The sequence below is a fragment of the Xenopus tropicalis genome, chromosome 5 (genome assembly GCF_000004195.4).
Source record: "Xenopus tropicalis strain Nigerian chromosome 5, UCB_Xtro_10.0, whole genome shotgun sequence".
Taxonomy (NCBI): domain Eukaryota; kingdom Metazoa; phylum Chordata; class Amphibia; order Anura; family Pipidae; genus Xenopus; species Xenopus tropicalis.
This window is the reverse complement of record NC_030681.2, coordinates 28,223,704-28,244,586: the sequence shown is the minus strand read 5'-3', so window position 1 is coordinate 28,244,586 and position 20,883 is coordinate 28,223,704. Positions and strand designations below refer to the sequence as shown.

General features: G+C 40.0%; 1 protein-coding gene across 1 annotated transcript in view; it reads right to left on the bottom strand.

The window, feature by feature from the left end:
- The window catches only part of macrod2 (MACRO domain containing 2), a 1,296,131-nt gene extending 1,275,909 nt beyond the window's left edge, over positions 1-20,222 (bottom strand). Inside the window, exons 1-2 of the mRNA XM_004914719.4 lie at positions 19,908-20,222; positions 7,698-7,811 (exon numbers count right to left, since the gene is read on the bottom strand). Of these exons, the coding sequence (XP_004914776.1) occupies positions 7,698-7,811; positions 19,908-19,953 (160 nt within the window). The 5' untranslated portion in view covers positions 19,954-20,222. The remainder of the gene's footprint in view (positions 1-7,697; positions 7,812-19,907) is intronic.
- Positions 20,223-20,883: the final 661 nt, after the last annotated feature.

Here is a 20,883-nt window from a genome sequence, read left to right as displayed (position 1 = left end):
AATGGCGCTACTAGTAGCAGCTACTTGTTGTGGCTACTAAAACAGACAATGCTGATCATTTACTGATAATTGTCTCTGTGTGTTTTAGTTGAGGCAATTTTCAGTATTGTTTATGGCAGGGTATTTTTTGGAGTTAGTAGCCATGAAAAAGTAGCTGCTACTAGTATCTCCATGTGTCTTCACCCTTAATAAAGTCAATAGGATTTCCTCTGAAAAGGGCTAATTACATCTTAGATGGGATTTATTACAAGGTGCTGTTTTGTTATTACAGAGAAAAAAGGAAATCATTTCTAAAAATGCAAATTCATCAGTTCAAATGGAGTTTATGGGAAATGGCCCTCCTGTAATTCTGAGCTTTCTGGAAAGAAGTCTCTGAATAACACATCCCATACCAGTATTAATATGTGCCAACCTTACTTTAGTGAGAGGCAACTGTATCTGCGTTTAGATGAGATGTAAATGATATTATCAGAGAGAGGTACCCTCCTGTGTGATTATTCATGTGGATATAATTTGTGCTGTTGGATTATGAGCTAAACGGCCTGGAAATTTAAGCATAAACTGTGCTGTGAAGCAGGTGATAAACCTGTTATTCTCTTTACTTAATTTAGTAAAAGTTACGTTTCCAAGTCATATATATATATATATATATACTCCAACAAGGGCAGCACTCCTAGGATTTAAAGAATTGTGAGCAAAATGTAAATGCAAATAAAAAAAGGTTTATTACTTGACGTTTTGAGTCTGGAGTGAAAAACAAACTCCAGATTTTACTCCAGACAAAGGTTTCTGTGTGAGACTAAAAACGTAGAGTAATAAACCTTTCTATTTTTGTATTTACATTTTGCTCACAATTCTTTAAATCCTAGGAGTGCTGTGCTTGTTCCAGTGCATTTTTTTAGTACTAGCACCCAGGTTTTGTTGTTGCAAATGGTGTGCACCCTACAGACTATTTTATATACAGGTATGGGATCCCTTATCCGGAAACCCATTATCCAGAAAGCTCCGAATTACAGAAAGCCTGTCTCCCATAGACTCCATTTTAATCAAATAATACAGAATTTTAAAACTGATTTCCTTTTTTCTCCATAGTAATAAAACAGTACCTTGTAATTGATCCTAAATAAGATTAAAAAAATGGATGTAAAACTCTGCTATTGGGTTTAATAAACGTTTAATTGTGTTATTAGTACACTTAAGGTATGGTGATCTAAATTACAGAAAGACCCCTTATCTGGAATACCCTTGGCATTCTGGATAACTGGTCCTATACACACACATATATATATATATTATATTATATTATATTATATTATATTATATATATATATATATATATAGTAAAATATAACCTGCTATATATAGTCAAGTTAGTCAAGTTACCATTATAGTTAGTAAAGTTATTTTTGCTCTGTTTATGGATATTTATGCCAATTTTTTACTGGCCATCTCAAAAGACATGTGCAGATTTGTTTAGCCCTGGGCTAAGCCCTTACCCTGTTGTGCCGTTACCATGCCCTAGCTGTGCCCCTGCCATGTCCCCTGTATTATGGTGCTCGGACACCTGGGGACTATGGTCCTATGGTAAACTGCCAATAACAGAAATCCTTTTAGGGAACTACTTAGAAAATAATTCTTATCACTAGCTGTATGCTTAAGGGAACATACACATAGTGACTATGTCCTTTCTAATAAATTAATATTCTCCTAAATTGTATTAACCTTACAGTTGTGCTTAGTACTGGTTATATTTTTGATGCTTTCATTTTTTTTTTTGTATGAAAGCATCAATGACCATATAATGGAAGGATGGAAACTTCATCTCAGTAATACACGGACGTCTATAGAAACTCTTGATATTGCAGGTACCAACATTTTCTATTTAGCTTAAGCCACAGCAACAACATTTGCATTACACAAGAAAAGTAATGGTTTGGCTCAATGCTTTTTATTTTTCTCACTTAATGGAGAAGGAAAGGTAAAAACTAAGTAAACTTTTTTAGAAAGGTCTATGTAAATACAGCCATAAGCACTCAAAGAAAGAGTCCTCTATCAAAAGAAACATAAGATTTCTTGTCTCCTTTTTTCCTGTGCCAGAGTCTGAGTAGCTCTCTCCTCTTCTGCTCCCCCCTCCCATTAGAATTCTAAGAACTCCCTCCCCCCCTTAGCCATACAGCAGGAAGCTTCCTCATAGTCTTACAAACTGCACATGTACAGGGGTCTTGGAGTAGGAGCGAGGCATTATGGGAATTTTGTTTACAGAGCTCAGCGTTTTTTTCCCCTATGACGCGTCTGATCTTCTGAACAGGCGAAATATGGTGAGACTTAAGCGCACTATTGAGACAACTGAAGGTATGCCTGCAGCTTGAGATTAACGCTTTATTAGCCTTTCCTTCTCCTTTAATTTTCTGTCAATGATTTTATTTGTATTTCAACAATTGGATCCAGTTATCTCTGTATCAGAGATTAATGTCAAGAGTGAGAAAACTAAAACACAAATATTCAACATTTACTTTCAAAATAACTTTAAATTCTACCTTACGCTTTCAGTGGTTTTGAATGAATGCCATGCAAATTATGTAGCTGACCGGAATAGGTCCTGTATAAAAAAGTGCATTTAGGATAAAAGTTGCAATAATAATATTTTATTTATTATCACTTCATATTAAGCGTGCAATAGGTACATGCGAGTTGCCAAAGCCAAGCCACTTTTCTATTCTAATCCCTTTAGATTTATTATAATACCTGTAGTCTCTAATGCAAACTCTCAATTTCACACTTGACATCCACAATTTAGCCGAATACTGGGTTTCTTCTTACCTTGTCACTAAATCCCCTTAATATGTGGGTGGCATAAGGTAAGAAGCGGGGGGAGGGCGAGTGGAAGGGGGCATGAGAGTGAGAGGGTTGCAAGCTGGTGGGGGGCAAGAGATACAACATGCCATGGGGGCCAGTGCCAGACACGCTCTGTAAATCAATGCCCTTATCCTATCCTAGCTAGACTAATACAGCCTGCTACTAAGTGGCCTACCTAATTCTCACCTCTTCTGCCTTCAGTCTGCCTTTAACCCTTCTGCTAGAATCCTCCTCTCACCTATAAAATAATGGGCTAATGAATTTTGAAATCTTTATATTGGCTTCCCATTTACTAAGAAAGCTTTAGAAAATAATTCTCATGACTTTCATGCTCTTCATTACTTTACACATCACTATCTCTTCTCTTGTCTCCATAAACTACTGGCCAAATCCTATGGTCCTCTCAAAGCCACCACCTGGTCACACCACCCACTTTTTCAGCTTCATCTCTCTTTTCCCTCTTGCTGCACTCTTAGAGCTCTGGCATAACATCTGGTTCAAATTCTGCACTTATGAGTCAATGCCTCTACTACTGCATATCGTAGCACACAGCCTCCTATTTATGTCTGTTAGCCCACTAAGACTTGTAATCTCTGTGGGAGATGGACCTCCTTCCCCTTGTGTATTAACACTTGGCATTTAAACTTAAATATAATTGTATACATTTTAAATATAGTTATTGATGTTCTATCTTGGTATGTTTTCCAGCTTGCTCTATATATGTAGTGTTGGAATAAACAGTGCTGCAACATATTGCCCAGCTTGTTCTATATAGTCTTACCATTCTTGCATTATTATAATCATTTTAACCTCAGTTTCCAAAATGTCACGTAAAACCATTTACTATGCGCTTTCAAAACGGATGGAACTACTGTAGTCACATTGCTTGACACAGCCAAAGCATTTTCCATGCATGCATAGAGTACACAGTATGTGACAGTGCTTTCTAAATACACAAGTACGATGATGTGATTGTATTTGAAGAGTGTTGCGTCTCACTGCAGATGATTAGCATTTCTGTTTTCCTTTATTTATACAGTGCTGGCAAAGGCAATATATCATTCACTCCCTATTACATTCACTATGGTCAGTATTACCAGGAGTCAATTAACCTGCCTGTACTGCATGGTGTTTAGATCGTGGGAGCAAATATATCTTGGAAGTGTCTTCTGAAATTCAAAGAATAAAATGTTAGATGCAGATATCACTGCCAGTCATTCCTGAGAGTGTATATTATACCTGTGCTTATATAAACTATTTTTTTATAAAGAGCTTGTTTTGTTCTTTAGTAAAGGAACCTTTGGCCCTACAATAATTCTGACTGAAAACCAAACTGTTTGGAAAGCAGCCAACCAATCCATATACAGGGCAGAAAACCTTTGGACCTGTAGTGCATGCCACTCTTGCAGAGCCGTTTGAAAGCCTCCCAACTAGGCCAGTACTATAGATAGGGAAATCTACAAAACCTGTCATTTATTGCAGAGCTATTTCTACACAGTCCAACCTGGCACATGTAACTTGAAACTGTCCTCAAGTTAATAACAAAGTATTGCATGTACAGTACCTGGTTATAAACAGCAACACTAAGGGGCACATTTACTAACCCACGAACGGGCCGAATGCGTCCGATTGCGTTTTTTTCGTAATGATCGGTAATTTTGCGATTTTTTTCGGCGTCTTTACGATTTTTGCGTAAAAACGCGAGTTTTTCGGCGTCTTTACGATTTTTGCGTAAAAACGCGAGTTTTTCGGCGTCTTTACGAAAGTTGCGCAAAGTCGCAATGTTTTCGTAGCGTTAAAACTTGCGCGAAACGTCGCACCTTTTAAGTTTTAACTACGAAAAAGGCGCAACTTTGCGCGCAAGTGTTAACGCTACGAAAAAATCGCGACTTTGCGCAACTTTCGTAAAGACGCCGAAAAACGCGAAGCCCCTACAGAAGTCTAAACTGTTACTTCCCCCCCACAGTGGTAGAAAACAGTTGTTTGAATCAGGTACTTTTATAGTACTCATTTTATTTGCAGTACCTGCTGTAGCACTTGGCTGATGGTGTTCTGTCCTTTAGGTGTTCAAATGGAGGTATGTTCCATCCCTAACACAAGAAGTATTACGAGGTGGCAAAAACAGAGATTATGCCCAGGGGAACCAGGTGAGAAATGGATGAATATTTGGGGCCCTCTGGGAGTAGTAACCCATGACAATGGATGGCTGCCCTAATTACTGCAATCTAGTAACTATGATTTACCTAGTATAACTTCTGCATATACCATATGACATAATGCTAGCATGCAATTCTCAGTCTAAGCCTTTAGCAATAAGAAAAAAAAAGCATTTTATATCAATGACAACATATTGTGAGAAAAACAAGAATGTGTCAGTGCATTATATATATCTATAGAAGGATTGTGGTTATTATTGAGAAATCCCCCAAAACCATACAAGTCCCGCCCATCTGTTCCCCTTTCTGCTGCCTACTTTCCTAGCTGTGCAGGGGGCCTGCGGCACTCACCACACTGTACTGTAGGATAGGAACCAATCAGCAGCTCGGCTGACCTGATAGGAAACTGAAGCCTGTCTTTGCTTGTATGACTGCAGGGCTGCGACTGGCTATGCCCCCCCTACGGCAGAGACCGTTAGGACATGCCCATCCCTCGTGCGCAGGAGCCAAAGAGGATTACACATATATATTATTCATGATTGCCTTCAAGATTTGGGGGGGGGTCTAACTTATGCTATAAGTCTTCTTTTACAGAAAACTACCAGTTTTGAATATGTTTAATCTAAGGCTTTATTGAACACAACAGGCTGGGTGGAAATGTGCTTATACCAAAAGCAATACAAAGCCAATAGTATAACACAATAATGTATAAGTCAAGACTTTTGCTCGAGTAAGAAAACTGAGTTGACATTTTGATACAAAACTAAATGCATATTTCCCAATGCATGAGTTATTCAGAAGAAACATTAGAGGGGTCAAATGTTTAAACCTACAGCAGCTTCTTTAACAGCTTCTAAAGTTGGTTATACATGGGGCTAACTGCACACTACTCAAACAGATCAGTCCATAGTCTGAAGTGATGGATAGCGACCAAGGGGACATACATGTGTATGGCCTCCTTTATATGATTACATTCATTTAAGCTGTCTGCTTGAAAGATCAAGCCCCTTCATTCAATTTCGACTGATAATCCTGGATCCACTATGAATGTAGGTTCACTGGTCTAAGCTCCCATGTGACTGGCCAACCAATTCTGATGATGTATTACCAGCTTTAGTGCAGCCTTTTTTTTGGTTGGCTCTAAGTGCTCCAAAGCTTTTCACGTTGGTTGTTTCCCTGGCAATATATATCTGTTGAATAGTCAGCAGTGCCACATTGACCACAGCCATCCACCACTTCACTGAGGGAGGTAAGTGACTCTTCCAATAGTACATAAGTATACAATTTTTATTCATATACTGAATTCAACGTTTCGGTCCTCATTAGGACTTTTATAATAAGAATTTTAATTGTGCATCTTGAACAAAAAAGCAGTGTTGGTCTGCAGGCACTTTCATTAAAAAAAAAAAAATCTATCATCAATCAAATTTCTCAGCTGTTTCACTAAACGTACTTGCTTCAAAATGCCCTCCTTGAACTTCTGTATAGTTGCGCTCAGTCCTTCCTGTGTTCCATTATAAATCAAGCACTGCTGCACCTACTGATGCAGGGGAACCCTGGAGCTACCAACCACTTCCCAGCCAGGCAGTAGCTCCAGGGTTCCCCTTTCACCCAGTAACAATAGGCACAGCACACTTGTGCCTAAAGGACTGGGCATAGAGACTCATATGACAACCACTGGAAATGACACCAGCCTTCCGAACAATTGCATTGGATTTATGAGGAAATGCACGTAGAGCTGCCATAATTTGGTGAATCAAATATAATTGTGGTAGGCGCAGTACTATTACGCCAAGCGCATTACTCACTGTACTTGCGAACATACATGTACCCTCATGCCAGATATTTATGGTTCTATACATGAGAGGCATCCATAGTAACCTCACTCTGACTCAAAGGAACCATATCTCTCCCCCTCTTAGCCTGACATAGTAATTCAAGCCCACCCTTTCCTTTTTCCATTGTGAGGAGACAGACCTATGACTTTAATACCCTCATTTTTTAAGTTTTTTCTCCAAAAAATCTGTTTACTGCCAACCTTAAAAACCAGGGGAACTTCCAGTTGCAGAATGCATCCCTTCAACATGGAACAAGGGGACAGGGGAGTAGAATGACTCTACCAATCTAAGTGGACTCGTTTTTGCGAGATAGAGGTTTGCTTAAGTCTAAGGAATCAGGTATGTGTGAACACTAGCTGTTGCATGACGGTATGGACAGAAGCTTAGTGAGCAGAAGACTAGAAGATAAAAGCAATATTAAAGGAACAGTAACGCTAAAAATGAAAGTGTATTTAAGTATTTAAAATATGATGTACTGTTACCCTGCACAGGTAAAGTTGTGTATTTGCTAAAGAACACTACTATAGCTTATATAAATATGCTGCTGTGTAGCCATGGGGGCAGCCATTCAACCTGGAAAAAAGGAGAAAAGGCACAGGTTACATAGCAGATAAGCTCTGTAGAATATATCTGCTTTGTGCCTGTGCCTTTTCTCCTTTGAATGGATGCCCCCATGGCTACACAGCAGCTTTGTTTATATAAACTATAGTAGTCTTTCTGAGGCAAACACACCAGCTGTACCAGCACAGGGCAACAGTACATAATATCATAATTATTTTTATACACTTTCATTTTTTGGTGTTACTGTGACGCCTACAGTACCATGTATATTAAATACGGATCTTACCATTACTTGATGCTTTGCTCTTCAGCTCTTCCATTAGGGATGGAATTTTATCCAGTGAAACATATTCTCTGTATTCTTTGCGTCTTTCTTCCCGAGTCATATGTAACAGCCGTTCTGTAAGCAAAAAATAATATATTTCAGATGGTATTTTTACCATAAATATAAAGCGGCGCAACTGCTTTATGAAAAAAGAGCTTAAACTTTGGTTTTAATATATTTTAATATAATTTTAATAAAAGTATAACAGGAAACAACTTTTCATGAATATTTCATGGCTTAATTTAGCAAGAAATGTGTTACTACTATTTAATTAGTTCTGGTAGATACAATTTAACAATAAGGAAGAATAAATATAGCCCAGAAACACCCACAAAAAACAAACAGAATAAGCAACAGTGCAAGGATACCAAAAAAGTATACACAACAGAAGTACATATCGTTGGGCTATTTTTAGTAGGGATGTACATAATCCAGAATCGTTTCGGGGTGCGCCCAAGAGTTGGCCTTTATCAGCAGGATTCTGATTCTGCAAAATTCAAATGCCTGGTCTATCCGAATAACATGACTTTTCGTCACATAAACACGGGAGTTGAAAATGCATGCAGTTCTGTTTATTGCATACGCAAATTAGGACTCCGATTCTGTTTTCAACCGATTATTCACAAAGGATTTGGCCCTAATTGCATCCCTAATTTTTAGGCATGGTTTCTATATCTGACACACATTTTAAAGTGCCCAAAAGCATCTGTAATGCAGTCCACATGAAAGTTCTGGTACTGGTAGTTCTTAACCAAAAAACACACCGACAAGTTTTGTGGCACTTTAGACCGCAGTCAATAGGAGGTCACTGAGGCACTTTCACCTGGCTGCCTGGCTATAAACGGACAGATAGACCGCTTTTGGGCAATTTTTGGTACATGTATGCAGGTTAGACAATACTGACTGGCATATATATATATATATATATATATATATATATATATATATATATATATATATATATTAGTGTCTGCACACATAATTCACATCGTTGTCATACGAAAATATCATGGTACGATCCGAAAGTTTCGTATCCAAACGATCGCAAACAGCGCAAAAACCTTTCTGACTTTGATCCTTCAGTGCATGATTTTGGAAGCCCTCCATAGGACTCAATGGCACTCTGCAGCACCAACCTGGCCCAAGGAAAGTCACAATACCGAAGCTTGAATGAATTCCAAAACTTTCGTACTCATTGCGACAAATACGATTTTGTCGCACAAATTGTCGCAAAGTACAAAAAAGTATCATCTTTTTTTGTAATCGTACCCAATCGTACATTGTTAAATGGGTCCCTTAATCTTTTTCTGAACAGCAATAATGTTCAGGCCTTTGGGGGTGACTTTGGTTGGCTCATGGGCTTTACTTGAGACAGGCGGACAAATGTAAGATGGCAGCCTCAAGCTCCGCTCCAAAAGGGAATAACTTAATAGTAGCAGCACTGAAGGAAGCTAAATACGGAATTTTTGATCCAGCAGGTTCAAAAGGGCTAGTATATTATACATGTTATTATAACTTGCAGTCACTAGGAGTAATTACCCTACATGTTACCCTAGGTAGGTTATATAAGGGAAAGAACAATAGGCCAATTCCTCTTTAGCTTATGTAAGAAAATACACGCTTCCAAAAAAGTTGGAACACTGTGTAAAATATAAATAAAAAGAGAATGTAATGATTTGCAAATCATTTAAATCCTATATGTAATTGCATATAGTTCAAAGACAAAATTAGCAAATGCTTAAACCAAGAAATTTTATGTTTTATGAAAAATATGCTCATTTTAAGTTTGATGGCAAAAATTTGGGACAACTAAAGACTGGAAAATTGCAGAGAATGAAGGGACAGGGATGGCCATAATCTATGGGCCCTCAGGTTGCACTGCATTAAAACCAAACATGATATTGTGGTTAAAAAACATTGCTTGGGCTCAGAAATACTTCCGGAAAGCACAGTCTGTGAACATAGTTCGTAATTTCAGCCATCCTTGCCTTCTCTGGGCCTCATCTCATTTGCGATGGACTGATTAAAGTTTATGGATTCCATTATAATTTTTAACTACAAGTCTCCCAATCCCTGTAGCAGTGATTTGTGCTCAAATGTTTTACTTCCCCCATTACTACAAACTTTATTATCAGTATTACAAACTTTATGAATGTAGTGGAAAGCCTGTTATACAGCCACGCCTAGCTGTAGGCTGGTTGCTATGGCATATAATATTTTATACAACAAAGAAAGTTTACCCAGCACACCCTTAACTCCTCCAACAATTCTTACTTGGTGCACAGCCCAGAGAGTCAGCACTCCCAGCAAAAAGTAGTTGACTGGCACAGCCCCTGCTTAGCCCCTGCATGTTTATTCAAAACATAGCAGCAATGTTTTGGGGCTAAGCCCCACTTGCTTTACACTCGTTGTGCCAACTATTTTTTGCTGATATAATATTTTATGGCATACTTAAAATGCTAGAGATACCAGATTTTGCCACTCCTGGTGCATGACGTGGCATAGGGCTGATATTTTCGGCATGAGGAAAAATGCTTGGCGAAAATACAGCCCTACGCCTGCTACTTGTGCCTGCACCCGAATGAATGAGATACGCTCGGTATGCAGGCACATGTAGCCGATATACGCATAAAAATGCGAGACTTTGCATTATCTCGCATTTCATGCGTATATCGGCTACATGTGCCTGCACCCGAGCGTATCTCATTTATTCGGGTGCAGGCACAAGTAGCAGGCGTAGGGCTGTATTTTCACCAAGCGTTTTTCCGCTTGCCGAAAATATCAGCCTTAGGGTATGATTTCAGCTGGTGACAGCATTAGGCTAATGCCACACAGTGCAAATTCTTGACCTGTGGATACAGGGCCGCCATCAGGGGGGCACAGGGGGGACAGTTGTCCCGGGCCCGGGCGTTTAAAGGGGGCCCGGTCGGGCTCTGTTACTGTTACTGCTGGTATCCGCTGTGATGTCCCGAACCCCCTGCTGCGTGTGCGCTTTTATAAGGTTGCGTCCTGTGCGTACTGACGTCACACGCACGGGGCGCAACCCTATAAAAGCGCACATGTAGCGGCGAGTTTGGGATATCACAGCGGATACCAGCAGTAACAGTAACAGAGCCCGGCCGGGCCCTGGACAAAAGATGCTGGCAGCAGGGGGGGGGGGACTGGAGGATTCTTGGGGCGGCCCTGGGGGAAGGTGTAGGATGTTTGGGGGGGGCCTGGGGGAAGGTGGAGGATGTTTGGGGGGGGCCTGGGGGAAAGGTGGAGGATGTTTGAGGGGGGCCTGGGGGAAAGGTGGAGGATGTTTGGGGGGGCCTGGGGGAATGTGGAAGATGCTTGGGGGGGCCCTGGGGGAAGGCGGAAGATGCTTGAAGGGGCCTTGGGGGAAGGTGGAGGATGTTTGGGGGGGCCCTGGGGGAAGGTGGAGGATGTTTAGGGGGGGCCTGGGGGAAGGTGGAGGATGCTTTGGGGGGCCCTGGGGGAAGGTGGAGGATGCTTGGGGGGGGCCCTGAAGGAAGCAGCAGGATGCTTGGGGGACCCTGGAAGAAGCAGGAGGATTCTGTGGGGTGGGGGGTGGGTGGGGGGGTGGAGCGGCAAGAAGCAGCGGAGAGGGAGCCAATGTTTTAGGGGGCCCTGGGCAGGCTAGCAATGTTTTAGTGGCACTGGCACTAATGCAAAACGTAATCCTTGGCCAAAAATGTTTTAGGGGGGCCCTGGCTACCAAGGTTTTAGTGGGCCCTCGCTACCAATGCCTGTGTGTCCCTTGTATTGATGGGAGGGGCCATTGGGGGTGTGGGAGGGAGGGGCCATTGGGGGCTTGGGTGGGTGGGGCCCAGAAAATTTTGTTGTGAGGGGCCCCATGATTTCTGATGGCGGCCCTGTGTGGATAAACACAAACCAAGAATCAGTCCCTATGGTTGAATCAGCCTAACCCTGTGACACCCAGAGCCACTGCAGCCTTAATCTTCCCTGGCAACTGGATGAAGGGGTATGCCTCCATAACTTTGTAGGGTTTAGGCACAATAAAAAGAAGAGAGGATACTCCTCTTTGAATCGGCTTTGTGTGTCAGTAGCTTTTATTTTGATGGTCCAACTGGAGGGCCAGATACAGACCTCCAAAGGATTTTAATGTTCCCTAAACTGCACAGTGGCTCCACAAACATCACTATATGGCATCATTTTCATTTGATTCAGCCCTCCACCATGTTATATGAGATATAATTGGCCCACCACAAGAAATAAGTTGGACAGCACAATATCTAAGGTAACAATAGTTAGCAACAAATCTGTTTTAGATAAGAAATTTGATGCAGAGGCCAGATTTAAAAAAACTGCTTTTTTTGCATAAATAAAAAAAAAAAAAAATCTAAGCAACTTACAATATACAGTTTTCTGATTTTCTGTGGTTTTAAAACTATTTGTAAATTCAAATGCTATCAGGATTTTTCTGTTTTTTTACATTCCCTGGATTAAAGGTTCTGGACTTCTGATGCAATTATTATTAACAATAATGGATGAAAAAAATATGTACACCTGGGTGTACACATCAAACATTTAGATTACAAACACCAATATAATACCCAAGAGAAAAAAGTGAGCCCTGCTCAATAGCGCTTAAAAGGGTATGAGACACAAGGTGTGGGCGGGATGGGCAACATCAAGAGTGAGCATTGAGCATTGCAGTTTGCAAGGGCAGTGCAAATAGTGATAATGACATAATGCTAAGGATAAGGTGGTTGGGTGGTTCATTAATTCTGATGCTGCATATATTCCATCAGGCCCTGGCCCTTTGTTCACATTTATTTTGCGTAAATATTGAAGTACCATTTTCTGCTTCAGCCACTGACAACTTATCTGAGCTGAGTTATGAGCATCTTTACAAAGTTGGTTCTGTAACTTGGATTCTCAAATAGTATACAATGAGGCCAAAGTACTGATTAAGCACATTTGCTTTTTAGTGTCCCTTTTCACAAAAATATCTATATGTTTTTATGGAGCCACACGCTACACTCAACCTTTTTACTACTGATAAACTTTAAAAACTTTTTGGCATTAGCCTTTGCTTGGGATGCAATTAGCTCTACGTTTCTAAATGTTGCCATACAAAAGGTATCCCATTATAAAGCAAACTATTTTTTACAGATGTAGCCAATCGATATACACGATTTACCACATTATGAATTTATGAAAAATATGATTCTTGCCAGTGTGCATTTTTTTTTCTCTGCAAAAAAATTATAACTTGACTATGTGGTTCACATTATTTCTTAAAGGAGAAGGAAAGTCATTTTGGGATTTTACTGCCAATAGATTTGCCACATTAGTACCACCTAGAACACTATATTTATTCTGCAGAAAGCGTTACCATACCTGAGTAAAGAGCCCCAGAAGCTTTCTCTGTTTGTTTAAGATTGCAGCTGCCATTTTAGCTTGGTCTTCCTAGCTTCCTGCTGCTGCTCTAGAGGCTGGTAGCTCATATTACACGTTCCTAAGGGAGGGGAGTGAGTTTTATTAATTCTTATGGGAGGGGGAGCAGTAGAGGGGAGAGAGGAGAGAGCTCCACAGACTCTGGCCCGGGAATGAAGGATTTTTCTGAAAAGGAAGTCTGATACCCTAAGAACATGTTTACAAAAAAAGGAGACAAGAAATCCTGTTTTTCTTTTCGTAGAGGACTCAGTGCAGCTTTTCTGTGAGTGCTTATGGCTGTATTTACATAGACATTTCTGATAAAGCTTACTTAGTTTTTACCTTTCTTTCTCCTTTAAATAAGCTAAAAAAAAATAAAAGAGGGAAAAGGCTCTCTCATTTTGTCTGTCTTTCTGTTTTACATTCGCATTTTTTCCCCCCTTAAATTTGAATTTTGATAAATTTGCCTCTTAGTGCCTTTATTAGATAACCCCAATAGTGTGGTCCTTAACATTTCTACCTTAAAGTGATACAGACACCTAAAATTTGTTTTTAAATATATTAGAACATTGTCTTTGCATAAGCCTTTTTGTCATTATTTTTAAATTCTTTTACCTATTTGATCCCCCATGTTCCTCTAACAGGGGGCTGCCATATTTGTGCTTCAATAGTCTGTTAGCATTAGAAGCTATAACTGACAGGCTGACAAGGGACAGTCAGGTTGGCAAAGCAGTCAGGTTTAGGAACTTCAAGTAACAATTACAAAAGCAGGTCTATTGGTGAAAAACAATCAACATGACCTATACGTAACTTATTATGTACATTCATATTTTGTAGTTTTTTTGTGTCAGTATCACTTTAAAGGAGAACTAAACCCTCCAAAGACAAAAGCCCTCATAGATTGCCCTCAATTGTCACCCCAACCTGCTCCCACCCCGCAGAGTCTATTAGATCCAAAAGCATTCATAGGCACCATCTTCTGAATTCAGAGGGCAGTCTATTGTGGTTTTTGTCTATGGTAGGTTTAGTTCTCCTTTAAGGGCATACATTGAAATCTGTAATTATTTAATATAGTTTTTAATGAAAACCATTCATCTTCTGTATTTTTAGCTGACAATTTACTGTCCAAATCCACTTTCTAAAATAATGTTTCTAGGGTGTGAACATTTGCATCCCTAAAATTCAAGCCTTTGTTAACCCAATGTATGTTTTTGCCACAAACATGAACTGAGATAATATTACTGTCACTATTACCCAGATGTTCTAGTACTTTTACATTTTAATTTGTTCTGAGTTGTTATAAAACACTAGATCCAATATAGTTGGGTCCTCAACAATCTGTGACATGAATCTGTCATGCAGAACATTAATAAAATTGTTTCCATTAACTGTGATGGCAGTATTTCTCCAACCAATGTCAGAGTAATTAACACTTCCATTAAAAAGACATGCCTTAACCTTGCAGTTTACAACAGTAGGTGAACCTCTTATCCTTCACTTACATGAGGGGGGCTGTAGCATATCCTACCATTTACTTGCCTTACAATCCATGAAAAGTTCAACCGATAAGCCTTTAGGCCTTTCAATATCCTTTACAACTTCTTTAATATTGTGTTTCAAATCATTCCTGACATACAGACATACTCCTATTATATTTCCCCATCCCTCTGATACAAGGTATAGCTCGTTATATTCACTGCCCACTCATTCATGTATCAGCAATTCAATAACACCATACTTTTCATTCAGAACCATTAACTCAAGCTCTTCAGTTTTTCCAACCAAGCTAATTCCATTAGTTAACAGGGCTGTCATTGGGGGGGGGGGAGGGGGTACAGTTGTGCTGGGCCCAGTGAAATCCTCTTCCTAAAGGGGGCCAGCCACATAACGAATGTTACACAAAGTGTAATGTGACACAGTTACGTCAAAATGTATAGAATTTATGTAACTTCCACAAAAACTGCCTAGAAACTTACTTAACTTGCCTAGAAACCTATGTAACTTACATATCAACCTAAAGGCAATGCAGAGAAGCTTGGCAAGGGTAGGCAGAGGTAAACTTTACTGACCACCAATGAATTAAAAAACTTAGTAAATTCCACTGCACTCCAACTGGAGTCACAGCATTGGCCGGGGTGCCGGTACAAGGAGCAGATTTTGGCACCGAAACATGTGAGTGTGCATTTTGGTGCCGAAATCCACTTTATCCACAGACCAAGAATAAGCTTGGTGTGCCTGGGCCAACTATGTAGTTAAATGAGAAATGTAGTTTAAGTTATCAAGATTTATTTCATGGAATTTTAAGTAACATTTTCAAGTATGGGAGAAGTTTCCTGGAGAGATGTTAAAAAAAAAAAAAACCTTCCCATTAGAATACCTGCCAAAAGTACATGTAAGGGACAGGGAATAGACCTTATAATGCAGAAGAGCAATAGAACTGTCAGCTGATGCACACCACTGAGCATTTTGACTATATAAATGTATGAAAGGCATCTCACTATAGAAAGGCAATGTCATTCTAGGCGACTTTCCAAAAAGCATTACAGGAGTTATTCACCTTCCAAATGTTTTTTTTCAGTTCAGTATGTCTCAGATAGTAATAAAGACTTTTTTCTATTTTGGGATTTTTGACCATTTTTTAATACTAAAGCTTAAAGTTTCATTTTTCACCTTCTTGTATCTTCCCTAGAGTAGCTTTGAGAGGTGGGTGTCACTGACTGTAAACTGGTCTAATGTTATACATTAGTTGATACATAGTTGCTAATGTTTCACAATAAAATGTTATCAACTAATGTAGCAAACTGTAACATTTTAGAGTCTGCCCTTGAATTACTGAGCAGTCAGAATAAAACACAGAAAGAGGGGAACATTAAAGGGGTAGTTCACCTTAATATAACTCCTAATATGATGTAGACATTGAGAATTTGCAATTAGTCTTCGTTTTTCAGTTATTTAGCTTTTTGTTCAGCAGTTGTCCATTTTAGCAGCTATCTGGTTGCTAGGGTGGTTCACCTTCAAATTAACTTTTAGTATGTTATAGAATGGCCTATTCTTAGCAACTTTTCAGCTGGTCTTCGATTTCTATTTTTTATAGTTTTTTTTTTTTTTTGCTTTTTTTCAGCTTTCAAATGGGGGACACTGACCCCGGCAGCCAAAACCCATTGCTCTGTAAGGCTACAATTCTATTATTAGTTAATTTTTATTACTTATCCTATTCTTGTCTCTCTTTCAAATCACTCCCAGGTTGCTGGGTTAAATTGGACCCTAGCAACCAGATAGCTCTTGTAATTCCAAACTGGAGAGCTGCTGAACAAAAAAGTAAAATAATTCAAAAACCGCAAACAATAAAAAATGAAGACTAATTGCAAAGAATAGCTTTATCTACATCATAAAAGTTATTCTGAAGGTGAACAAACCTTTTAAAGGTGAAGCTTCAGTTTTTGGAAAAACAGTTAAAAATAAAGAATAAAGAGCAACTGAAAAATTCTTTATTAAAACACCCGAACTAATAATGTCTTTGAACAACCCCTTTAAGCATTTTCAGTGATTTTAAAAGTTATTTGAAAATGGTTGAACAAAAGATGTTTTTAATATATTGCTTCTGTAGTCACACCAGGTAGTTAAATGAAGGCCTAGAAGTTACTGGGCACCAGAAATGAATCTGCTAATCAGCCAGTGCCCCTATACCTCCTAGCACCCCCCCACCACAGAATTCACTGGAGTTTTTTATTCTATAATGATGCCCCTGTTGAGCCACAAACATGAGTTTTATGAACAATTCATTGAGGTGGTATGGTTTACCTTATCCACTAACATAACAAACTTTTTCAAGTAGATAATCTTTCTTTGCTTTTTGCTTTTAGAGGTTTAGGGGTCTTTCTGACGCTTTCATTTGTGCAACAAAACAAAAAAAGGAGAAGGAAAGGTAAAAACTAAGCAAGCTTTATCAGAAAGGTCTATGTAAATACAGCCATAAGCACTTACAGTAATGCTTACAGTCCTCTATGAAAAGAAACACAGGATTTCTAGTCTCTTTTTTTGTAAACATGATGTTCCAGTGTCTGACTTCCTCTCTCAGAAAAATCCTTAATTCCCGTGGCCAGAGTCTGCGCAGTTCTCTCCTCTCTCCCCTCTCATGCTCCCCCTCCCACCAGAATGCTAAGAACTCCTCCCCCCTCCCTTAGGAATGTGTGATTTCAGCTATAACTGCAAGAGCTGCAGGCAGGAAACAACTTAAAATGGAAGCTGCTATCTTAAGCAAACAGAGAAAGCTTCTAAAGCTGTTTACTCAGGTATGGTCATGGTTTCTGCAGAATAAATATATTGTTCTAGACAATAATGTGGCAAATCTATTAGCAGTAAAATGCCAAAATGACTTTCCTTCTCCTTTAAAGGCTGTTTTAATAAATCACTTGGCATTCATGGTTTTAAAGAAAATGAGTCTGTTAGTGGTTATAAAAACCTCTAAAACCACAAAAATGAATGTTGATAAATCTGCCCAGTCCAACAGAAATTTCAGCAAACTTGCACATGGTGTAAAGCTGTTTTCACTGTTGCAAAAAGATTGGGATTGATTTTCAGCTCATTTACAGACCAGCTAACCTCTATATTGTTACATGTCACACACATATTTACTATATATAGTGAATGAAATACCCCCTATTGTAATATATAAGTATATTAGAAGTCACAGAACAGTTCCATGACCATATAAAAGCAAGAGGCCAAAGGCCTCATGGAACTCCAACAGGGGGTACAATATTTATTATAGTACACAAGTTTCAGGGTATCATGTGACAGAAATGACATCACTAAGCACTGATTATAACTGATGACATCATTAAACAGTTTATATAATGAATAAAGTTGTAAAATATAGAGATATTAAAAGTCACAGAGGAGTTCCATGACCAGAAAAAAGCACAAGGCCAAACGTTTTAGTGAGCCATGCGATAGAAATTACATCACTAAACTCTGATTATAACTGATAACATCACTAAGCACTGTTTATAAGGATATAATTTACAGTTTGGTCCCATAGGGAAATGACCTGAATATTATAAGGATATAATTTACAGGGTATTCATGGTTCACAAGCATATTTAATGTTTATAACATATATTTAATACACACACATATTTAACAGTCTCACAAGAGTTTTAAAAAAACTTTTATCTTCCCCCAAGAGGAGAATACATATTACGGAAAATAACGTAGGTAAAATACTAAGGTTCCTTAGATTGGATACTTTCGCATACTGTAGAGTCTCTTGTTGCTGCCTCGCTCTCGGAGCAAAGTGCTAGGACACTGCTGCTCCATTATATACAGTAAAGAACTGCACACATTTAGAAGCATTAGGTGTCCCTAAATAACACTGTTATAATGGCATATAAGGCGAGAGAGCACAGCGAACGTGACCCACCAGCACGTGGCCCACAAACTGCTGCTGAATTAAAACTCACAGAATCCCCAAATAACAGCATGCCAAGGAATGCATACACACTTATGTATATATATATATTTATACGCTGATGGGCCAATTGCGCAACTCACAAAGATTGCAGAGGAGTGTTTCCAGGAAAGGGAGTGAATACAGGATAGGCACATGCGGCTTAAGCAAATTGCCACACACACACACTCTGCTGGCAGAACCCACAGCACAAGGGGTAACAGAGGTCACACACACCCATGCTATTGTTTCCCCATGTCTGTAACACTGGGACTCACGTACTGTTGTTACATTGCCAGCCTTCTGCTCATGCACGGGATGCTGGGAAATGTAGTTTGGCAATAGCCAGAAGTTTTGGGTATAAAGTTTATGGAATAAGTGTGTAGTCTCACAAGCCACAACACCACAGTAAGGGTGAAGACACACAGAGCTACTACTAGCAGCTACTTTTTCACGGCTACTAAACTACAGAAAGTATCCTGCCATAGACAATACTGAGAATTGCCTCTGCTAAAACACACATAAAGACAATAATCAGTAAATGATCAGCATTGTCTATTTTAGTAGCCATGACAAGTAGCTGCTACTAGTAGCTCCATGTGTCTTCAGCCTAAGAGGTAAAAAGGGGTGCAAGACATGTGCATACACCAGTCCTCTTCTCCCAAAGGATTCTGGGATTGGCCATCTATTTTCTTTCAGTCACCTGTACCTACCCCATCATTATTGCCTATTAATAAATTACCAATGTCACCAACAATGACAACCAGACACAAGCTAGAAGAAATGGAGGTTGTCCTGTACAGAAGAGCTTGCAATCTAAGTCTGCAGGCAGGGCCAGAATTAGAAATAGTATGGCCCCTGGCATTGCAGGAAAGCCGGGGCCCCCATATGAGAATGGAGAGTTACAGAAATGAGGAATGTCCATCCCACAACTCTTCAGCTCTTGTGGAAAAAGTGGGAAGTTACAGCTGGAGAGCTGCCGGTTAGACGTTACTGAAGTATATACTAAGAATATTCAACAATTGTTACTTTTATCCCCACCCTCTCCCCCAGGAACTCCTATGATGCTGGTGACTAAAAGCAATGACCCTTGCTGTGCTTCCTATGCTTGCAGGTATTTCCTACCTGTGACCCTCCATCTAAGCACTGAACTACAACTCCCAGCATGCCCCAAGAGCCACAGGTTGGGATTGAGGAGATGAACAAAAGCATGGCACAATGAGAGGGGGTGGGAGGGGAGAGGGATGGATGCTGGGTGGGGGTGGGGGTGAGTGTATCTCTCCATCATTAATCACTGAGAACAAGAAGCTGGTAGCTACCTTTCTCCTCCTTCCATATCCTTTTCTTCTTGTTGCTTTGGTACATGCTGCTGTGGCTGTTGGATTTGGGCTGCAAGTTCCCCAGGCTCACGGGAAATTGTGTTTGGGAACTCAGGGGAGAAAGGGAGACACAGGAGAGCAGGGGGGAGCACTGCAGAAACAAACTATAAGAGATTCCTTAGGAAGCAGCCGCTGCAGCACCCTTATGTGTTTGTATATAGGGATCATGCGCACGAAGCTCCCTCAGCACCTACACGGCTGGACGTGCAGGAGAATATCCCGGCTCCTTCCCACCTCCGCCTGTCAGCCATCTGACTCCTCCTACTACACCCTAAGGCACGCCCCGCGGCTGGCCAGCACGCTATCCGATTGGGCAGCGTCATAAAGCTTTAGGATTGGAGGCCAGGGGATGCAGCGCGCATGCGCATGGAGATAAGGGTGTATGGAAGAGCATCTGTGTGTCTGCGGGCAGCGGACAGGGTTAGGGTATTCCTAGGTACTACTGTGCTGGGAGAAATAACCCTTGGGATCCCAACATCGATAAATGTACAATGATTAGGCTGTACCGTTAGACGCTTATAGTAAATGTTTGTCCGTCGTGCTGCAGTTCTTTTGCTGCAGTTTAGTAACATCTCGCCGTCATGGGAGGCAGTGAGTTGTAGTTGAACAGCAGTAGGCGGCCGCGACTGAAGCATTGCTGCTCCAAGTATTCACAGCATATGCCATGCAGCTAAAGCAACTGTTGTGTTCCTGCCAAGCTGGTACCTCCTACACATGCAATAAATAAAGTTACACTGTGCCTAGTCTGTAAGTAAGATAACTTTATTATCCCTCGAAATGCTCAGAAGACTATGTAACTGATGTGTTTGTCTGCACCCTGATTTATCTACTGATTTATAGGGGTTAGAAAGTTTTAGTAACTAATAAATTGGGCAAGCCCCCATCCCACGATTCCATTTGGAATTTGGCTGAATCC